We start from the raw sequence: 22,042 nt of genomic DNA, 5'->3' as shown, positions 1-22,042 counted from the left end.
TGTGTGAATCGTTAAAATTGCAACAACAAAAAAAAAGATAACTAACAGAAACAAAAAAACTAAATAAGTCTCTTAGGATCTAGAGGTCTGTTTATACAAAACCACAAACCACAATACGACCACAGCTAATATCACTCTTATACACTGTAATAAATGTTTATTTGGGAAATTTCTGACTTCATTTAATTTTGCTTAATGTGTACTTATTATAGAAAATTATTTCACACTCTACCACTTTGATTATTCATTTATAGACAATATATTTTATATATAAAATATTCAAATTTATTTACATATTTTAAAAAAGTATTACAGTAATAAAATATCAAAAACAAAGTCTAAATAAATGAACAAATTCATCTTTATTAGACATTTTTATGAATATTTTTTACAAATATTTTAGTTTTATGTTAGTCATTTTAATGCATTTATTTATGAATTCATTCAGCTTTTTAAATTCAGAAATATTCATGATTCATTAGCATATACTTGACAGACACAGGAAATGTTCGGTCGCACACACATTTACAACATGCTTTTCTTTGACGTGTGTTTGTGTAGATGAAACTCTGGCCTCAGTGTCGTCTCGAGATTTAAAGCTGAGACAGTTTCCCCTCAGTCTCCTGTTTGACTTTCTCACCCTGAACAAAACAGGGTTTAGCACAACAACAAAAGTGGTTTTAGCATTTGAATTCCGAGTTCAGCTCAGGGGTTGATGTAAGAACTTCTCTTTTCTGACTCTGTTTAGACAGAACGCTCTAACTTGTGTCTTTCTATCTCTCTATGCAGCTCCATCGACAGTGGTGTCTGTGCAGAGTAAGGACGTCACCCGTGACACTCTTATACTCTTCTGGCAGGAGCCTGATAAACCCAATGGAGTCATACTGGAGTATGAGGTCAAATACTACGAAAAGGTTAGAGGATTGATGGAAGATGTGGCTGTTGCTTTACTGGACAAAATAATGCAAAACCTTAGAATATCTGCTATGTGTTTGATTTTCTAATTGCAGTTCACTTTTGAAGTAAATTTAATGATGATTTATTAAGCTGTCTAGCTAAAGTTTCCTCAGGTGCTAAATGAGAGCTGCCTCGTTTAAGTAATTTACCTTGTAAAAACAAATGACATGAACACAGAGCACTTCTGTATAAAATTTAGACGTTATGCGTTTGCTTTTAGTTCTAGCAGGTTAGAATTTAATTGCTTTCACTGACAATGGATGTGTAGCTAAAGTTACCACAAGACTTTCTTGTTTTAGAATTGAAACTCTAGTTTATGTATTATCAGGTTCGTTGTTTTATATATTTGTAACAAAAATTAACTTAATTAACTATCAAAACTATTACCTGAGTAGGTTACTGCTAATTAGAAAGCATATCTAACCAGAGCTGCCTTGTTGTGATTCTAAAAAAAAGGAAAACATTTACAAACATATGGTTATTCACCTAATTTTATAATCAATTATCTAGTAACTGTAATGTAAACAGTCTGAAAACATGATGAGTCACTTCCTGAGTACCATCTAAAGCACAAAGAAGCAGAATAGTGAGCACACACAGCGTTATAAATATGCATTGGGAAATTGTGTCTCCTGAGGACACACTTATCGTATAAACAGGAAAGAGGTGTTGACAAGCCTGAAAATAGCCCTCAGACTTCTTCATTTATGAACTTGTAACCTTCCTCTTTCTTTCCTTTACCCTTCGTTTCTCTTTCTCAGGAGCAGAACGAGAGGAGTTACCGTATTGTAAAGACAATGTCTCGCAGTGTTAACATAAAGGACCTGACACCATTAACCTCCTATGTGTTTCACGTGCGTGCCCGCACCGCAGCCGGTTATGGAGATTTTAGCGCTCCACTGGAGGTCATGACCAACTCAGGTTAGTGTGAAACGAACGAAACTCATAATATGAAGTTCGACCAATAACATAGAAGTGAACAGCGACTAACCCCTTTTTAACAATTTAGTTATGTCAGCTTATTCCCTGGTGGTCAAGTGGATAGGATGCGGCGCTCTCACCGCAGCGGCCCGGGTTCGATCCCCGGTCAGGGAACCAACCCCAGACATTAGGGTTGCACAAGCCTTAGTGCCGGTCCCAAGCCCGGATAAATGGCGAGGGTTGCGTTAGAAACATGTGCCAAATCAAACATGCGGATGGTCCGCTGTGGCGACCCCTAATGGGAGAAGCCGAAAGAAAGAAGTTATGTCAGCTAATTAGTTCTGGCGAATGAAATAGACAGCAATAGAATAACATGAGAATTACACAACATATATAAGTTTATATTAAAATATTACATGTACGCAAAACTACCTTGATAGATAGATAGATAGATAGATAGATAGATAGATAGATAGATAGATAGATAGATAGATAGCCCTAACCCTGATTTCAGCTATAGATAAGAATATAGTATAAAAGTAACTTTAAACATTCACCTGTAACTGTATTATTTATACATCTAAGTAAAGCTGACAGCAACATATAATAAAAGTATATTTAAAGGACAGGAGATTAAAAATAAATAATAATAATTCTCTCTGACAGTACCGTCTCCTGTGGTGGGAGAAGGCATGAACCCCACCATTCTTTTGCTGTGTGCTTGTGGCAGCGTCGTTCTGCTCCTCATCCTCGCCTGTGCCTTCCTCATAAAAAAGAGGTGTGTGCCTGTAACCCTACTGTGTGTTCTCTGCGTGTGTGTGTGTGTGTCCTTTGTGTATATTGTGTGTTTTGTGTGCACCAACCGTTAAATTAACTGTTTATTTTCAGGAGGGCCAAATACAGCAAAGCCAAGCAAGATGAAGAAAAGCACCAACCAGGTACAAGTCAGTGCAAACAAATCATTCAGAATATTTAAGGACAGGAATAAGCTTCATTTTTATTCAGAGTTAGAATTTATCAAGTGCTAGACTTAATCTGGTTCTGTGTTTTATCTGGAGATTTCAGGTTTTATAATGTTTTGGTCTAAAACTTGCGTGTAATCTATAAATGGACAATAGGACATTCTGGTCATTGAATGATTCTGGTTGGAGACTGTGTCTGGTTTAGATTGATCTGATTCTTGATTTTATTTGCTTTGCTGTTATCTGGATCTGTCTAGTTTTGGGGTTCTTGCTGTATCTTCTTTGGTCTGATTATACAGGTCTTCGGTTTCTGTGTTTTATCTGTGACTCATCAGATTTTGTGTTGTTTTTGGTCGTGTTCTAATTTTGGTTGTGTTTTATCAGGTCCTGCGTTTTAAGTGGGTTTTTGTTTATCTGGTTTTGTATATCATCAGGTCTTGGGGTTATCTGGTACTGGAGTATATCGGTATCTGAAACAGTTTAAATGGCACATGTTTTGAACGTGTCTGGCATGGTACATTATATGGTCTTCAAGTGTTACAAACAACCTTGTTTAAAATGCACTATGTGTATTTTGGTTTGTACTGAGTAATGTGTGATTATGCTGCTGTGATGTCTGAGGCTTGACTCTGATTTGGTAGATCTATTTGTGGGAGTAGACTAAGTGAGAGTTACATTTATAACAGGGAAAATATGCTTAGCTGAGTCTAGTAACAGTGGAACACACTAAGTCCAGCTGTGAGCTGCTGATTTGTATTAGGTGTTTTAGAATATCACTAATTTCTACTGGATTGAGTTGAACATAAAGAGCACTAATGGGTTCCGTGATGTAAAGTGGTAGCATGATGAAATGTGTTAATAGAAGAGCTGAAGCTAATCAGATAAGACAAATTAAAATTTAGCAATTGTTATGTGAAATAGGACCTACTACCAGGAAATGAAGGTACTATATGTATCTTATTGTATGTGTGTATGATGTAGGAGTGAGGGTTTACGTTGACCCGTTCACCTATGAGGACCCGAACCAAGCCATCCGAGAGTTTGCTAAGGAGATTGACGCCTCCTACATCAAGATTGAAAAAGTAATTGGAGTCGGTAAGTGGTTGCCATTATTCAGCTTTAATGGTGCAGCTGCAAATGTTTTTGTGTATGTCAGTTTTTTAAAGCCATTAATTACCAACCACACATGATGTTTAATGCATTTATGATTGAAGATGAATGAGGCTGTAACTATATGGTACAACATACAAAAGGAATTCAAAGTTTCTATGTATTATTTAAAATCATTATTTTTGCACAAATAGTGTACGTCCATTTTATGTTTTAAATTAAATTGTATTTACTACCAGCAGTAATATGAGTAAGTGACATATATTTCACTACATTTTAACTCGTTTGTACCCTAATCCAAACTTTAGTGGTGATGGACAGGTTGACGGACGAAGTCAAACAGGAGTCTCCATGGACCATGATGTTAGTGGATGATATTGTGATTTGTGGTGAGAGTAGGGAGCAGGGTGAGAAGAGCCTGGAGAAGTGGAGGTATGCGCTGGAGAGAAGGGGAATGAAAGTAAGTAGGAGTAAGACAAAGTACATGTGTGTGAATGAGAGGGAGGGCAGTGGAGTGGTGTGGTTACAGGGAGAAGAGGTGGAGAAGGTGGAGGAGGTTAGGTACCTGGCATTGACTAAAAGACAGGAGGTGGAGCTGGAGGTAGCAGAGCTGAAGATGTTGAGATTTGATTGAGAGTGAAGAGGATGGACAGGATTAGAAATGAAAGGATGGAGCCACAAGGAAAAAGGAAAAGAGGAAGACCAAGGAGGAGGTTTATGGATGTGGTGAGGGACGACATGCAGGTAGTTTGTTTGAAAGAGGCAGATGTAGAGGACAGGGGGTATGGAGACGGATGATCGGCTGTGGCGACCCCTAATGGGAGCAGCCGAAAGAAGAAGAAGAAGAAGAAGAAGAAGATGGGCCCTAATTCAAACTTCAGATTGCTTTGTATTCACTAAATAGGCTCACTACATAGGTTATAACATAATAATCACTCGATTATATCTTAGAATAGGTTTTGAACACTTAAAGAATCAAATGTCAACATTATGTATACATAAATGTATATGAAAATCAGAATCAGAAAGTAAAATATATTCTGACAGACCAAGTGTGTATGTGCAGGTGAGTACGGTGAAGTTTGCTGCGGCCGTTTGAAGTTCCCCACCAAGCGTGAGGTGTGTGTGGCTATTAAGACACTAAAGGCCGGGTTTACTGAGCAGCAGAGACGTGATTTCCTGAGCGAGGCAAGCATCATGGGCCAGTTTGATCATCCCAACATTATCCGCTTGGAGGGCGTAGTCACTATGTGTAAGTCTCCACCCCCTTTTCATACTCTTCAATATAATTTACATGCATTGTTATAGATGTTTCCCATTCCACAGATTTTTAAAGGAGTAAAGATCAAGTTGGCAGACTAAAATGATTTATTCATTCATAAGATTGTGTTTATCACAAATCACGTTCTATTCACTATATATAATCACTACATGTTATAGAGAGTCTGATATATTACAGGTTTATAACCATATTACACTATTTAAAGCTAGCATACTTATTTAGAGCTGTACGTGTGTGTGTGTGTGTGTGTGTGTGTGTGTGTGTGTGTATTTGTGTGTGAGTTCCTCAATAAAACAAAATCTTTACTCTTACTTTCTTTCCAGCTCAGATGTATTCATACACTTGTACATGCACAACTTCACAACACACACACACACACACACACACACACACACACACACACACACACACACACACACACACACACACACACACGCATACCTCATGTTAGTGACAGATGCTGTAGGTGTTGTAAAAAGCCCAGAAGATCCGGTAGCATTTCAGAGCCATTAATCAAAGTGTCACATCTAAATGTGTTTGACTGTCACCCTATAGCTTTTCCCTATAGCATACAACACTGTGTGTGTGTGTGTGTGTGTGTGTGTGTGTGTGTGTGTGTGTGTGTGTGTGTGTGTGTGTGTGTGTGTGTGTGTGTGGGAAAGAGAGCAACAAGTGGAGTGGCTCTTAATGTGTTGGGGGTAGGGGGGCTGGGCCATTGAGTGTCATTCTATATGTGTCTATAACTTTCAGCCCTGCCGTGTGTGTGTGTGTGTGTGTGTGTGTGTGTGTGTGTGTGTGTGTGTGTGTGTGTGTGTGTGTGTGTGAGAGAGAGAGAGAGAGAGAGAGAGAGAGAGAGAGAGAGAGAGAGAGAGAGAGAGAAAGAGAGTGTATAAGAGTGGTTCTTAATGTGTTTAGGGTTTGGGGTCAGTCTGTTACCTAATATCCACCACTTAACACCCCACACCTCATGTCCATCTCACAGCCGCTGTGTGAACTCATTAACACATTTGCTTCACTTTCACACTTTGTGTGACATTTCACGCTAGTGTGACATATTTCCTCTCACCCCTTGTTACATTCATGTAGACACTAGCAGTGGCAATACTTTTTCCTGTCAGCTTTGTTGTTCTGGTATTATATATTCGATTTTTTAGCTTCATTTTCAACATTCTGCTAAAACCCCAGTCTAAAACAAACTAGTCCAAACAGCTTGTATATAATTTAAACAAGAAATTGAATTTTTTTTATTTTTTTTATTTTCAGGTATCTATGAGCAAGCATAAAAAGCCATAACTTTGTCAGCTAATTGGATAATTGATGATTAAAAGACAAACATTATTGAGAAAAAATACCATTTTTTTTATATTAGATTTAACCCTTCAGACATGGTACATGAAAGCAGGACTTATAGACAAGGCTCATTTATCAGGTCATGAACTCTTTAGAATGAAATTACTACTGTGACTGGGGGGGTGGGGAGGGGGTGGATAGTGGGTACATTTAAGTCGTATCACAACAACAAGACTGTAGTTATAATGAATATGTTCAACATTTAGTCAAACTGCACAGTTGTGAGTGTGGTTATGAATTTTAATATATCAGGTCACAAATTTGGCCAAATGTCTGTTTATTTTAGCACTGCTAGCAGAAATATATTCCAAAGAAGCCACCCTCAATTAATAACATGTTGAAAAACTGCTAACAGTGATTTGTATATTCATGCGGTTAAAAGATTTTGTATATCTTCTTTCTTTTGATAACGATATACATTCACAAGTATAAGATCATAAAATGATAGTCATACAATTTTAAGTTATATTCCTGAAAATCATTTGCTGTGCCCACTGATGATGTCACTACTACTACTGTATTAATGGTTCCATTCTAGAAAATAGAATTTTACATGGCATACACAGAGAACTGGTAAAGTGTACACACAGTAAAATGTCCCTGTGAAGTTATAGGAAATTCAGGCACCCCCTGCAAAACCACTCGTACGATTACATTAGCGTAGCGTGCTAAGTATGGTAAAATATGGTTGTTTTTTTGAGCTTGATTGGCTGCAGAAATGCACAACTGCTTCAGAAGCTGCAATTATTCATGGGGGGAAAAACGAAACTGCTGAACTGTAGCCAGTTTTTTAATTGGTTCTGCTACAGTATTGTTTTGAGTGCTGTTGATGACCCATGATTTTTATTATGCTTGTTAGTGTTCTAAATAGGAACCTTTGCTTTTTTTTGAGACTACATGAAAGTTAACACACACAAAGTTAACAACGGAGCATTGCAATATGTTATTTTGTATCAGCTAGCTTTCAACGTTTATTTTTTAAAATCATTGCACAAATTTTATTTCAGTTACTCAGTTTGTTAGTATGAGTAATTCGTCTGCAAGAACATTCCTTGAAAACAGATTGATAATTTTTTTATGTCAATTTGACACAATCCATTTCTGATATTTTTAGAAGAGTTGGGATCCTCCGAGCATCTGGTCTCATGTTGATAAAAGTGCTGAAATGTTATTCATAAGTTATTTGCAACACGTACCATTTGGTAAGAGGTTAAACCGGGCAGAGACTTAATGAAAACGATCAGTGCTTTAATTTTCATCGCTTTTCATGCCCCTCAGAAACCTAAAACACCTCCCGCAAGTGTGCAGCTTTTTGTGGCAGGAGTAACAAATCTGAATACTTAATTTGCATAATGTAAATGCCTGCAAATTAAATCTTAATATGGAAATGAGACCACAGCAGGAGTTTAGACTACACTTCTGCTCCTTTGCGCCTTATTGTGATAATTTATTGGTGCCATTTTCTTTCATATTTTGTCTTAGTCTCTCTAATGCTCAAAGCTTATTTATGCTTCGTTAACAACGAGTTCACTGTTGAGTTCGTGGGCAATTTTCGGGCATGCACACACCACACACACACGCACACATTCGCATGCACACACACAAATGTACCACACGTGGCAAATATTGTATTTGTCTTTTTGATGTCGAGGATAAAAAAAAAGGGTGTGTCTGGGAAATCCAGGCTGGGAGGAGACACCAGGTTCAAAGGTTAGCTTTTGCTCCGACCCTCTGGAAGAGCTGTCATTCAAATCTGCCTTTAGGTCACATGAGAGGCCAACGGCAACAAAGATGGCTGACAATGTGTCTGTCTGGGCCTCCTTAGCTACACTTCCTCCTCACAGACGCACCATTAAGCAGCTGTCAGTCAGAGAGGCCGCAGCAAGTGTGTGTTTTTGTATGAGCGTGTGTATCTGGTGTCGATTTGCCTTCTAATAACAAAAAGGAATTTGTTGATTTGGGCGGGTTTGGGTAATATTCAGTTGAGGATAACATAGGGAGTGTTAGCTAGCTACCGAATACAAGGTGTTTCTGTGTATACAGCGCAAAGCAAACATTTTCTTCAAAAATCTGAACTTTACCTTTCAGTTAAACATCTAAATCTATGCTATGAAGTCTGTTGGTTTTAGAGTCAAATGTTTCTGTTTAAACTGTGACCTGCAAACGGCATTCAATTTCGCTTCTTGCATTTGACAGGTAAGCCGATCATGATCATCACTGAATACATGGAGAACGGCTCTCTGGATGTGTTTCTCAGAGTACGTATGACACTGTATCTACATGTGTATGAGAACAAATTCACATTTTTATACTTTAACATATAGTAAGGTTTCTGGAATTTGGATAGCAGGTGGTACAATTTAAACAATAATAAAGGGTTATTTAGGCATCACTACAGTAGTTCTTTATTATTGAAGAAACTCATTTCATTTCATTTTCAATTAATCTCCCAGTGAATGCTAATAAAAGTAGAATAATATAATAAATCTCAAGCCATTGTTGACTTTTTTTTAATTAGGAAGGTAAATAAGCTTTGGTTTCTGTACTATTAATCACATAGAAATAAACTGGACAGTTAATTATTTAAGTATAAGTTTATAAGTACCACATAAATTGTCCCCCAAAGGTTTAATATTGTATGCTTATTGTAAGTAAACTAGATGTAAACTATGGACAGGAGTACAGTGCAACCTCGATACTCGTGGGGGTTACGTTCTATGACCTCTAATACGTAAAAAAAAATTGCGAAGTTTTGACTCTCTCCTTTTGATGGTTCCTTTTTTTCGAAGGGGAATTGTACATGTACTGTACTGTAAACTCAACAGAAATTGTGAATTACTTGTCATAAATGTTTTATTAACTACTTTAAATGAATAATACAATAATAAAATGTATTGTAATTTATTAGTACAAATTCGAAACTTGAAATGTTACTTCAGACTTCCAAGCGACTCGTGGCTTCTCGCGGACTCTCAGATGTTTCGTGCGTTACTCTCAGTCCGGTTCCAAATAAAAAGTCGTGAACTATCGAGGTCGCGAGTGTCAAGGTCACAAGTATCGAGGTTCCACTGTATTAGGAAGGTACACCAGATTTTTCCAGCAATAAGTGGTTCTTCCCCAAATCCACGAAGTTAGAGGTACACAACTGGATAGGATGTCTGTGAATGGAATAGCATTTGATTTTCCCTTCATTTGAACTAGGAGACCAAAATCTGTTCCAGCATGGCTAAACCCCTGTGCATAAAGCAAGCTCCCAGAAGATATATTTTACATTGGTTGTAGTGGAAGATTAGTGGCCTGCTATAAATATCTGATCTTAACCCTACTGATCACCTTTGGAATGAATTGGAGCACCCCAAAGCAATTGTACACCAGGCTTCCTTACCCTACATCAGTACCCGACTTTACTAATGCACCTGTGTCTGAATGACCACAAATCTCCACAAGCTCCTAACTAAAACTCCAAAATATAGTGTAACCTTTTTCAGAAGAGAAGTGCTTATTATAACAGCAAATGGGGAACAAATGTGTAATGAGATGTTCAAAAAGCACATAGCAATCTAATGGTCATTCGTGTTGTGAGAAATAATTTTGTGATCCAACTGAGAATTAACTTCTAAAAACCAGAAATAATTATGATTATTATTTAAAAGTTTTAGTTCTTATTTGATAAAAAAATACTCTTTTTTAATACTTTTTACATCACCAAATCACCCATCTTATCCTAAAAATAAGATTTTTCATTCAGAATCTGCACTCACATTATACAGTGCAGTTCATATGATTATAAGTTCAATCTTCTTTTTCATTTTTCACCTTTCACAGAAAAACGATGGGCGTTTCACTGTTATTCAGCTGGTTGGTATTCTGCGTGGCATCGCTTCAGGGATGAAGTATCTATCAGACATGAGCTACGTCCACAGAGACCTGGCAGCACGAAACATTTTGGTCAATAGTAACTTGGTGTGCAAGGTGTCTGATTTCGGCATGTCCAGAGTCCTGGAGGACAAACCTGAGGGAGCGTATACAACACGGGTAAGAGAGAGACATAGAAAGAAAGATTGTTATATCAATAAATTATCTTTTAATCTTCTAGCATCTGAAAGTAATTCACAATTAGAATCTGGTTCTCTATCATCATTTGTCGAAATCCTTCTTAGTATTTAAATATGCATTATTAAAATCTGAGAAAAAAATATTTTTGTTGGTTGGGAATTCTTTTATATATATACACTGCCGTTATAACTCTAGTCCTAAACTTTGAACGTAATACATGTCTAGGTGGATATGATACATTTAAGTTAAAAGATAAATGGTAAATAGACGTGAATTTAGACTGCAACTTTTAAACATATTGCCTCTTGCTCTTTTTTATATGCTTATGCAAATTTGTCAATACCATAACCCATATTGTGCAATTTATTGCATAATTAGAGAGAGAGAGAGAGAGAGAGAGAGAGAGAGAGAGAGAGCATGTCTGTCTGAGAGGAGTATGCATTTCACAGATCCTCATGTATCCATAAATACTCAGTATAAGTATATTGGTGTGATCGTGTCTTTAAATAACAGGGAGGGAAAATTCCGATTCGCTGGACAGCCCCAGAAGCCATTGCGTACAGGAAGTTCACTTCAGCCAGTGACGTGTGGAGTTACGGCATCGTCATGTGGGAGGTGATGTCCTACGGAGAACGGCCGTACTGGGACATGAGTAACCAGGATGTAAGTAGAAAAGTCTCTCATACCAGTTTTCTACAGTGTATAGTTGCTGCTAGAGTTATACTGCAAATTTAAAATGTATTCACAATGTGAGTTTGCAGTATATGTATTTGTTTTATAATAACATTTTATAACAATTATTGAATGATAAGCTGTATAAATGTTTTTTGTTCAAATGAAATGTTCTGTGGATTATCCAGAAGTTTAACAAACAATTAATATTTTATTCATATAAATGAATTAATTGATGTGTCTTATAGTAGGCTTGTGACACATTCCCTTATATATCTCTATATTTATGATCAAAAGACATTGAAATTAAAGAATTTTTTATATCTGTAATGTGAATTATTACATGCAGGAATAATGTAAGACGTGACTTTGGCTTCCATCCGTCTTTTTATGATTGGAGTCAGATTTAGATGCTAGCCTGCAATCAATCAAGGAGGACTGTTCGCCTCCTGCAACACGACTGGCACTTACATTTGTGCAAGTACACGGCAAGAATCAGAGGCTGTTTAGAGGCAGGCAAAATTCTCTGCACCTTAGTGGAAGATTAGACATTTTTTTTTAGTGATTGATACAAACGAATCATAAAAAACTTTTTCTGAAATGTCTCAAATGGGAAAGGCTATCAGAGCCTTTGAAAAATTAATTTATTTGTTTAAAAGTATGTATTTGTTTCTTATAATAAATACAGTTTTATGTTCTGTATAGAAAGCAGATTGTCACTGTGCCACACTGACATCTGCAAACCTGTTCCCTAGGTCATAAAGGCAATAGAAGAAGGCTACAGGTTACCAGCACCAATGGAGTGTCCTGTAGCACTTCATCAGCTCATGTTGGAGTGCTGGCAGAGAGAGCGCAGCGAGCGGCCCAAATTCAGCCAGATCGTCAACATGCTGGACAAACTGATCCGCAACCCGAACACACTGAAGCGGATGGGAGGAGAGACAAGCAGGTCACATGCACAAAAGTACATAAGTTCTTTTTTAAAACGTATCCATGCATGCAATGACCAAGTGATAATAAGCCTGTATGGGGTTTCTATCCAAATGTCTGTAACATCCATTAGCTAAAGAAAATGAAAATCGCTTGGTTTTTATCTTAAAAAAAGCTGAACATGTACAGAAACATTACACCAATACAATTCCAGTCAGTCAGATTACAACTTCTGCACAGTATTTAAAAAGATTACTAGATTTCCTAGTAATCATCCAACTGAGAAAGTCCTAGTATAACAAATTTGGACAGCTCATTTTTGTTGAGACATGAGGATGTTTTTCATTATTGCAGAATTTGTAGAAGTGCAGTTTCTGATAGATGTTAAATAGAAAAATGTCTTTTCCTAGTATTTAATAACATTTCTAGTCAAAATTTGTCTAGTCAAAATTTGCCTTGTCTTTTGTCTTCATTGTCAACATGCCGTTAAATTATCTTTTTTTTTTTTTGCTAGTTTATGCCTACAGCCTTCTTTTCTGTTATATACAAATATAAAACGTCAAAATCATGCATATGTTTGAAGTATGCCTTTTATATTAAAACAATACGGGTACAACACTTTATCCTCAGGTCCCACCCATCAGCACTAAACCACACCCCCTCAATTGAGCCGTCCCCTTCATTCAGTTCAGCAGACGAGTGGCTAAAAGTTATTGGTCTGGAGAAATACAGAGAAAACTTTGCTAAGGCCGGACACAGCAGCCTGGACAGTATCGTACACATGAATCAAGAGTAAGTACTTTTACACGCAGGGTAATCCCAGTGTTTTCATTCACACATAATGCAGAATTTATGTTGAATGTGCCTTCTGTCATCTTTTCCTATTCACACAGGAATGTCTTTAATTTAAGCCTAGCACAGTCTCCTCACAGCTTTCTATTCACTCCCTATTCCTGTTATACAAGCTTAATAAATAGAGTATAATATAATGGTATTGTTATACATTAAATGCCATTTAAGTAATTACAAATTAGTGTTTATTTTTTATGTAATTAATTGTGTTTAATATTATTTCTAGACTTTTATATTTAAATAGAATATTAATATTATAGCGTTGATGTAGTTGATCTTAAAAAAAGGGGGGGGGCATTAGCAATGTGTATTAAGTTGAGCAGCAACTGAGATGTTAGACATTATAAAAGGTTTTTTTTTTTTTTTTTTATTAAATATGTGTGGAAAATATTAGCTATAAAGCATGTTTATTCTGGTTTGACTCGTTTTAAACCGTTGCCATTGTAACAGTAGTAATCTATGCATAATCATTTCCTCACTCTTCACAGAGACTTGGCCAAAATTGGAGTCTCCTCAAGTGTACATCAGAAGAAAATCCTGAACAGTCTCCAGGAAATCCTGTCTGGAATACAGCAGATAGAAGAGATCAAGCTTCCTGTCTGATCTGTGACAGCGCAAATGAAACCAACATGAATGACAATATGGAAACAAGATGGATATAATATTTTAACTACTCACGCACTTTAATTGGATACGGACAGTAGCAGACAGTGGAATAGCTGCACTTTTGATGGATTAGTCTGCATCTCATGGTCTTCCTGACTGAGAAGTTCTGAGAGAGAACACTACAAACTGTTGACCTTCTGAAAAATAATACTGCTATAGATCCAGGATTTCGTATCGGAATCCACTTTTGAACAGACTGTGAAAGAGACACTTGAATGAGCATTGAGAATATTTTTTTTGTTTGAAAGAAGGGAAGCAACACCGTCCCCTTCAGGTCATCTTGTGAACAGCACCTCTTGTTGATGGATACAAGTTACCTTTTTGTTAATTTCTTGGTTTCTTATTTTTATTTTTGCTCGAATGTGTATTTCAGGAATTATTTCATTTAAGTAGTCTGTTGACTTTTAATATTTGGAGGGGGAAAAAAACCCTTCTATCTAAAGGGAACAAAGGACAATACAGAAACATTTCTAAGAGGACTAGGAGCAGATATGCAGTGTACAGAGAACATGTGAACCCAGGTATGATATGGCTTGAGGCTACTTTTATTCAGAGATTGTTCAAAAAGTCAGAATTGTCTACAAAACACAACATATTTTCCAGTGCTTTTTCAATTGAAAACAATATAAACCACATTAAGCCAATATGAAACATCTAACATCTATACTTTGCTTCACTGTACCTGCAAACAAAGCGTTTTTAAATACAGTAACTGTATTTTGTAGCTAATTTGCTTAAAATACTTTTCTTGATTTAACCTAGTCCTGTCCTGTATGTCTTTTTCTTAATCTATGACCAAGTCCATGTTTGGATTGACATTTTACAAATAAATGTAGCTTCCTTAAATGATCTAAACAATCAGTTTTTTATTGTACATAAAGCAATACTGTAATGAAAATAATACGTGCCAGTGCCAGTGTAAAATCTGTCAAAATATATGCCAAGCTGAGAGTTGAAATGAATGTATTATAAACATGTTGCATTTTCTAATAAAAAGGACGACACCTAACCAGCGTCTCTCTTTCTTCAATTCTTTCCATGCAGCATCATGACTTTAATGAGGATTCCTTCTGCCTGAATAAAAAGCGACTGCAGCGAGACATCCTGAGAAACTCATCACTGTGTTACACAGCAATCCACCTGTGTGCGTCTGTGTAGAATGTGCGATTAGTTTGCCAAACGTATATTAAAGGTCACACCTTAAACGCAAGGTAATGAGAGTTAAATGTGTGCAATTTGATTTAGAAAAACATTATGTGAAGTGACCTGTGGGGGGGGAAGTTATTTTATAGTAAAGGTTTCCTAAGGCTCCTCCAGAAATTACTGCCATTATACGCAGCAGGCATCAAAACAAGCATAGCAACCAGATGTAAGTCCATATTTTGAATCAAAAAACATGGGGGGAAAAACCAGAACATCCACTGAGTGGGCAGACAGATTAGAACAATGAGGATAAGGTCCAGAAACTAAAATCTAATGATGCAGTTTCATCATGTTGAAATTATGTTAAAAACAATACGTAAAAAATTTCAAGACTTTGCTTTGAACTGTTCATTTCTTTACATTTGGTATTTGACTGCTGTATGGAAGATAACTAGAAGTTACCTAAACATAACTGTAAGTAGTATTGTTATTGTTTATTATATAAGGACTAAAACACAAAAGGCAGTTACAGGAAGATAATTAAAGATGGGGTGGTATAAACTACTCCTCCAATTTTACTATTTTGAAATAAATTGTATTCCTGTTACAGCATGTCCCCAAACTGATTTATTTGCTCTCCTTTTCCTATGGTTTAAAACTTTCAGAGTTGACAGAATTTTACACTATATTTAATAATTTTCTTTGTTAAATAACAATATTTGTAGCCATTTATTAGATCATGTAGGTCTCTGTGACAAGAGTGGCTACTATAACATTTAATATTGGATTAGAACAACACATTGGATTATATTTTGATTTGTCTATTAGCTGGGATTAATATCTGAACTGCTCTTATATAAAATTAAATGAACACATTAACCAATCAGGTACAAGAATTCAGCAGAGTATTATAATTTATTAACAAAAAAACAGACATTTTAGCCTTTAATGGAGGAAGCTGTTAATATTTTGCCAGTCTTTTTATATTCTTTCTTAGCTGAACAAATATCATTAAAAGTTATTTGATATGCAAGCAATTAGGTAGTAATAAAATGATCCCTGGCAATTACCTTGTCTTAAACTGGAATAAACAATATGAGCTCTAGAAGAATCACTCTATATACCACAATGGATACATACATTAAATCATTTCAGAAGCAAAGGCTGTGGCCTTAATATGTTTGGAAAAGTGTTCCTGATCATCTCAGCCATATCACCAAGAATAAATTCAGCAAATTTTTAATTTTCACAGGCCAGACTCTAGACTTCTAGACACAGACTGTTCTTTTTCATATGTGCTTTATCTCTGTCTAAGCAGCCAGCTTATGTTTTGGGGACGTTTCGCAAATTAACATGTTTCCTGGCACATGTAATCATTTACACAGTGCATTTCTTTATATGTACATAAACTGTTATTTTGCTATAATATGAACATAACTGATGGAATGCCAATATTAAGTCTGTTTTAAAACACACAGTATGCAAAAAAAAAAAAAAAAAAAAAAGTTTCTGAATGTATTACATGAGGTGACATTTTGTATTAGACTCTTACAATTTGTGATTTATGAATCTAGCTTGAACTGTTTCTTCCTTCTTGTCTTTTAATTCATTTTTATTTCATGTAACTTATGAGTTATATTTATAGAACTTTGTATGTAGTTTCTAAAATAAAGGTGAAAATAAAGGGCTGTGCTATTACATGAGAATAAATACAACTTTAGTGTTTAAATGTGTAAGGATTGACATGATGGTCACTCAATTCAGTATGAAATTGTTACAGTAATAAGTTAAAACTTAGTAGTCAATAGTTATATAACTAGCACTAGATATGAACTGTATAAATGAAGTATGATTTAATTAAAATAATCATGTTAGATAACCAAAAACTTTTCTTTATAGCTAATCATCTATCCCCAATTATTAGCAACAGATTAAAGTCAATTTTATTTGTTGTTGTAGCATTTATGTCAGTAACTAACAAATTAAAACTGATTTTCCATCTATAATTTTAACTGGTTCAAACTTTTTACACGATAACATGAGTTGAAAATGAGCTAGTTATGCTAATTTTGCTAATACTTTGTTATATATTGGTTGCAATGCTGTATATAATTATAGTTACAATTCAATTCATTTTTATTTGTATAGCGCTTTTAACATTGAACATTGTCTCAAAGCAGCTTTACACAGATAATGTGGTGATAAAAAATGAATATGTTCTTTATAAGTAAGTTTGTCCCTGATGAGTGAGCTGGTGGCGATTGTGGCAAAGAAAAACTCCCTGAGATGGCAAAGAACGAAACCTTGAGAGGAACCAAACTCAAGAGGGAACCATCCTCATCTGGGTTGCACCGAATGTCCATTTATTGCAGATATACAATGTTGTGGGGTTTAGTGATGATGATCAGAAGCAAACTGTAGTCCTGAGTCAGTGTAGCAGACTGTTTACATTAACTACAGTCCAAATCCATCCTCAAAGCTCCCGTTCTTACTCCGGAATTTCATGGAACCACCCAAACATTACCACCCATAGTTTCCCCAACATTTAGGTTCTCATTAACTGAAAACACTGCACAAACATGAAAGTGTTTTATAATGATATGTAAACTGGTCCTACATGTAAATATAACTTTCATTTTAAGTTTTATTATAAGGAAATAGTAAGAAGTGGGCCATAATTACAGTTACAGACAGTACATAGTATTTACACATGTTAGTTTAAACACATTGTTAGGTTTATCAAGACTTTGTATCTTTACAACACACTTTCTGGTATCCTATATTCTGAATTTTGTATCAGGTTTATATCTTTTTCATTGTTAATATGTGTTACAGTGAGGAAAATAAGTATTTGAACACCTGAGAAAGTCAATGTTAATATTTGGTACAGTAGCCTTTGTTTGCAATTACAGAGGTCAAACGTTTCCTGTAGTTTTTCACCAGGTTTGCACACACTGCAGGAGGGATTTTGGCCCACTCCTCCACACAGATTTTCTCTAGATCAGTCAGGTTTCAAATACTTATTTTCCTCACTGTATGTCCTGTGCCTGAAATCCAAAGTTGTTTGAAGATAATCCTAAACAAGGCAAATGCTGTAACACTACCTTTATTCATGCTGTAGGTAGTAAAAAACTGCACATGATAAACCCTTTCGTGACCATTTTCCCTTGATATTACTTGATATTATCTATAGAGCACTGATGCACAGCCAGTGATCCATGTACATCCTTACGTTTCTCTGCACATACTTAAAGAAAACCTAATTCCATTGCAACACATCATGAGCTGCTAATTAGCACTTAATCAGCACCTTAAACAGTAATATTAATTACATAAGATCATTCAAGTTAAAAGATAAACATGAGGAAATATACTGTGTAATGCTATCAAAGTTCAGTGACAAAAATCTGTCAGTAAACAGTGATGAACTCTGAATAAAATTGTATTTTTAAGAAAAATTCTTAAAAATATGTTTTAAAAAATCTGTTGCTTTTTTTTAGAATTCAATTATTATCATATAATACAGAACTTGGCAATATTGGAAAAATATAGGAAAATTTGACAAGAAATTAATTATTGAAATATATTATTCAAACATTTCAGTTGTTCATTCAGTTCTGTTGAGATCAAAGCTTTTCTGAATAAAATATATATTGAAGTTATACAAACATTTTAATATAATAAAATTTTCATCAAACTTTGGGAAAACATTAAAAAAATGCAATGTTATATCTTTTGTTAATCCTGGGGTTTTCTACATATATATTCACTTAAAAAAAGCTTTATTCTATACCCGTATAAGTAAAGTAAGCCCTTAAACACTGCTACAATTGTTTGGAGAAAAATGGACAATAGGTTAGAGCTATTTTTCTCCAATCTGCCAACAATTCACGTTTACCACAGACATGAGAAAACATTTTAAAATGACACAAGGCAATATTTTCACAGTTGAAAAAACAACTGCAAAAAAGAAATGTAGACATACTTAAATGCTCAGACCAACCCAATTAAATATCCAAAGGAACTTGAGTTTACATTCTCCAGCATTCTCAAGCATTCTAAGGTCTTTAACTCTGTTAAAATCATAATGTTCCACAGTGGGTTGTCTTTTTTATCACATTTCTACATTGTAACAGATTCCTCACCTGGCAATAATAATAATCTGCAAGGCTCAATGATCAAGTTTCATGAAACCCAATAAAATAATTGCATGCCAATTTGCAACTGCAGTGTTCAATGGAATTACATTTTATTTGTATAACACTTTTAGAAATAAACATTGTCCCAAAGCAGATTACAGAAATGAAATGTTACAAACTATGTGGTAATACCATCATAAGTTTAAAATACCTTTCAAAACAAATTTACATTTTTGATGAAAATAAAATGCACAAAATGTTATCCTTATTTGTAATTATAGTCAATAATGCTTCCATTTACACAGGTTTATCTTTACTTGCTCCTCTTTGCTATCAGAAGGGATGTGCTCACATCTATACAATCTTCAGTTTTGATAGACTTAAATCTTAAACTGTTTTATTTGCAGTAATGCCCATTACAGATAAAACTAATTCCCAAATATAAAAGTATTGTGGAACACATTATTATAGAACATGAATATATCTATTTAATAGATTGCCACATTAACCTGCTAGTCTACACCTTATAGATAGACCAACTAGATGTTGACTTGATCCAGAAAGAAGTAGGCATTTTTTATATTTTAACCAGTCTGGGTTTACACTGGGCGACTCTGTAAGACATTTCCACTTTTATTTATATTCAACTGTATATGCTGTGTTGTGTTCATGCAGGTATCACCCCCACTATGGGAACATATTTGTTTTGTATAAAAAAAAGTGTTGAAAAGCTATTATATTATAAGTAAAACTTGTTGGCAAACCTTTACTAACTGTAATTAGTGAGAAGCTATGCTGCGAATTGGTCTGCCCTATTTTAGAAAGTCTATTATTTAAAACTGTCCCAAATTCATTGAAAGAAAGAAAGAAAGAAAGAAAGAAAGAAAGAAAGAAAGAAAGAAAGAAAGAAAGAAAGAAAGAAAGAAAGAAAGAAAGAAAGAAAGAAAGAAAGAAAGAAAGAAAGAAGCTGGATTCTCAGGTTGGGCTGTCTGTGTAGTTTTGCATGTTTTTACAATGACTTCTAGGATTTCCAGTTTTTTCTAATCTCACAAAGACATTTAGTAGGTGAATTGGCTACACATTAAAGTGTGAAGTACAGTACATAAAGCAAAAAGAATGATCAAAACAGTAATTAGAAGAGACAGCAGGCAGAGGCTTGGATTCATCAAAGCCACAATGCTGGAGCAACACTGACAATCCATTATTTAAAAAGGAGTTGTGTGATTGTAATCATTTACAGCATTTGTCAAATGTTTATCCACAGCGACTTACAGTTATCTTAACTATAATTATTAAGGTTGAAGGGCCTTGATCAAGTGGCCTTTTGCTCAAGTGGCAGCCTTGTTTAAGGTTTAAGGGCCTCGCTCAGTAGCAGCTTGGTGGTGCTGGGATTTGAAACCATGACCATGACCTTCTGATCAAAAGTCCATATTTTTTGCTGAGCTACCACTTCCCATAATGTGATGCACATTAATAATCAGATGATTGAGACCTTAAGACCTTGTCTATGGGTCAGGTAAAGAAGTTGAGGCCTAAGGCTCATGGGAGGTGTATGCTGTGACTTTGACAGTTGCAGATGTGAACATGTGTCTTTTCTAGGTTTATCCCTGATTTCTAAGAACCTTAAGGTTTTAAAGTTGCCCTTGTTCAAGAACGGTCTTGACCAAGACTGGTATATTCAGTGAAAAAAGATGGTTGTCAGTGTGATCTACAGAGAATATGGGAACAGTCAGGTCTGACTAAAGAAGATGACCATTCTTTATTGCATATGGCAGCAAGGAATTTGTTAGATTTTTGGTTGAGGATAGGTAGCAGTCAAACTAACAGATATCCTACTTTTTCTGTAAATGCCCTCCATCCTTCCATCTAAAATGTCAGTATAAGCCTCTGCTGATAGGTTACAATAGCGTCATGACTATTTCAAGTCTCAGTTATGGGAACAGTTGGTTGATTCGGGAGAGCTGTGATCATTTGGTAGTCATTATTTACAGTAAGTTTATTGTCATGGCAAACTGACAAAGCATGAATCAGGAATCTGTCTGTCTGTATCTGTAGGGTACTTGCATGAGTAGGCAAACATTCACATTTTTTGAAACCTGTAGGAGATTAAACCTGGAGTGTAATTAAATCTGCTAAAGAAAAGGCTCCACCAGGCTTGTATTTGGATTGTACTTCTAGTACAATATAGTATTGTTTTATCATTGTTTATGACTTTATAATGTAGTCAAAATGTCATTAGTAATTCCACAGAATTCATCTTAGCAGCCATAACATTGGGATAGGATTGCTCTGACCCCATTCATGCTCAATGTGCATCATTTTGTTTTCAAACCAAGGTTAAGACCTGCTTTTGAATGTTTAATAAGTGATCTGCTTGGCTGTTTTAAAGTTTTTTCCTGTTGATTCCTTAGATTTCAGATCATCTCTGGAAAACTTTTACAAACTTCTAGCTCTTTTGCGATCTAGGAAATGGTCACTCTGTTCCTTGGACCTTGGCTTTGTCCATGACAACACAAAATGATTTTACAAAACTTATAATAATAGAATCATTTCCATTGCTTGACTTTGTTTAAAGAGATACCTCTGTTCAGCACTATTTTTAAACGTTCATGAGTTAAAGTAAGATCATATATGCATTCAAGCTTGTCTAAATATGTCATTAATAAATGCCTGGATGACAGAGAGGGCATTAAGCATTCCATATAGCACCTCTAATTCATAGTGAGTTGTATTGAAGTTGTTTCTATTTATAACTCAGATTTGTACCTAAATTGCTAGAATGTAGTGACTGTTTTGCATTGTTCCAAAGGTGAGGGCACCAGACCCAGTGGGCCACTATATCTTACTGTAAATTAGTATGAATAATCTGAAAATGTAATGAATAAAAGACCCTCTTCCATCTTCTGCACAGTGTGAAGTCTTCTGTCATGATTGAACAAACAGATACAAGTGCAGGTTTCGGGTTTTATTAATCAAGTGTAGCAAGCAAACAAGAGAGATAG

General features: G+C 35.5%; 1 protein-coding gene across 4 annotated transcripts in view; it reads left to right on the top strand.

Annotated features, from left to right (window-relative positions):
- The window catches only part of epha4l (eph receptor A4, like), a 45,037-nt gene extending 28,374 nt beyond the window's left edge, over positions 1 to 16,663 (top strand). The window contains exons 6-19 of one of the 4 annotated variants that reach the window (XR_014534585.1): positions 790 to 914; positions 1,719 to 1,878; positions 2,545 to 2,656; positions 2,767 to 2,816; positions 3,822 to 3,935; positions 5,017 to 5,202; positions 8,779 to 8,840; positions 10,408 to 10,617; positions 11,152 to 11,301; positions 12,066 to 12,274; positions 12,871 to 13,032; positions 13,581 to 14,279; positions 14,803 to 15,242; positions 15,293 to 16,663. Coding sequence is in view for 2 of the 4 variants with exons in the window: in XM_083547846.1 (XP_083403972.1) it covers positions 790 to 914; positions 1,719 to 1,878; positions 2,545 to 2,656; positions 2,767 to 2,816; positions 3,822 to 3,935; positions 5,017 to 5,202; positions 8,779 to 8,840; positions 10,408 to 10,617; positions 11,152 to 11,301; positions 12,066 to 12,274; positions 12,871 to 13,032; positions 13,581 to 13,695 (1,655 nt within the window). In the remaining 2 variants the exon portion in view is untranslated. Of the gene's footprint in view, positions 1 to 789; positions 915 to 1,718; positions 1,879 to 2,544; positions 2,657 to 2,766; positions 2,817 to 3,821; positions 3,936 to 5,016; positions 5,203 to 8,778; positions 8,841 to 10,407; positions 10,618 to 11,151; positions 11,302 to 12,065; positions 12,275 to 12,870; positions 13,033 to 13,580; positions 14,768 to 14,802 lie in introns of those variants that run through there. The other 3 variants (XR_014534586.1, XM_083547847.1, XM_083547846.1) reach the window with 3 other exon arrangements.
- Positions 16,664 to 22,042: the final 5,379 nt, after the last annotated feature.

Source organism: Silurus aristotelis, assembly GCF_946808225.1.
Source record: "Silurus aristotelis genome assembly, chromosome: 8".
Lineage (NCBI taxonomy): Eukaryota > Metazoa > Chordata > Actinopteri > Siluriformes > Siluridae > Silurus > Silurus aristotelis.
This window is presented reverse-complemented; position numbering and strand designations above follow the sequence as displayed.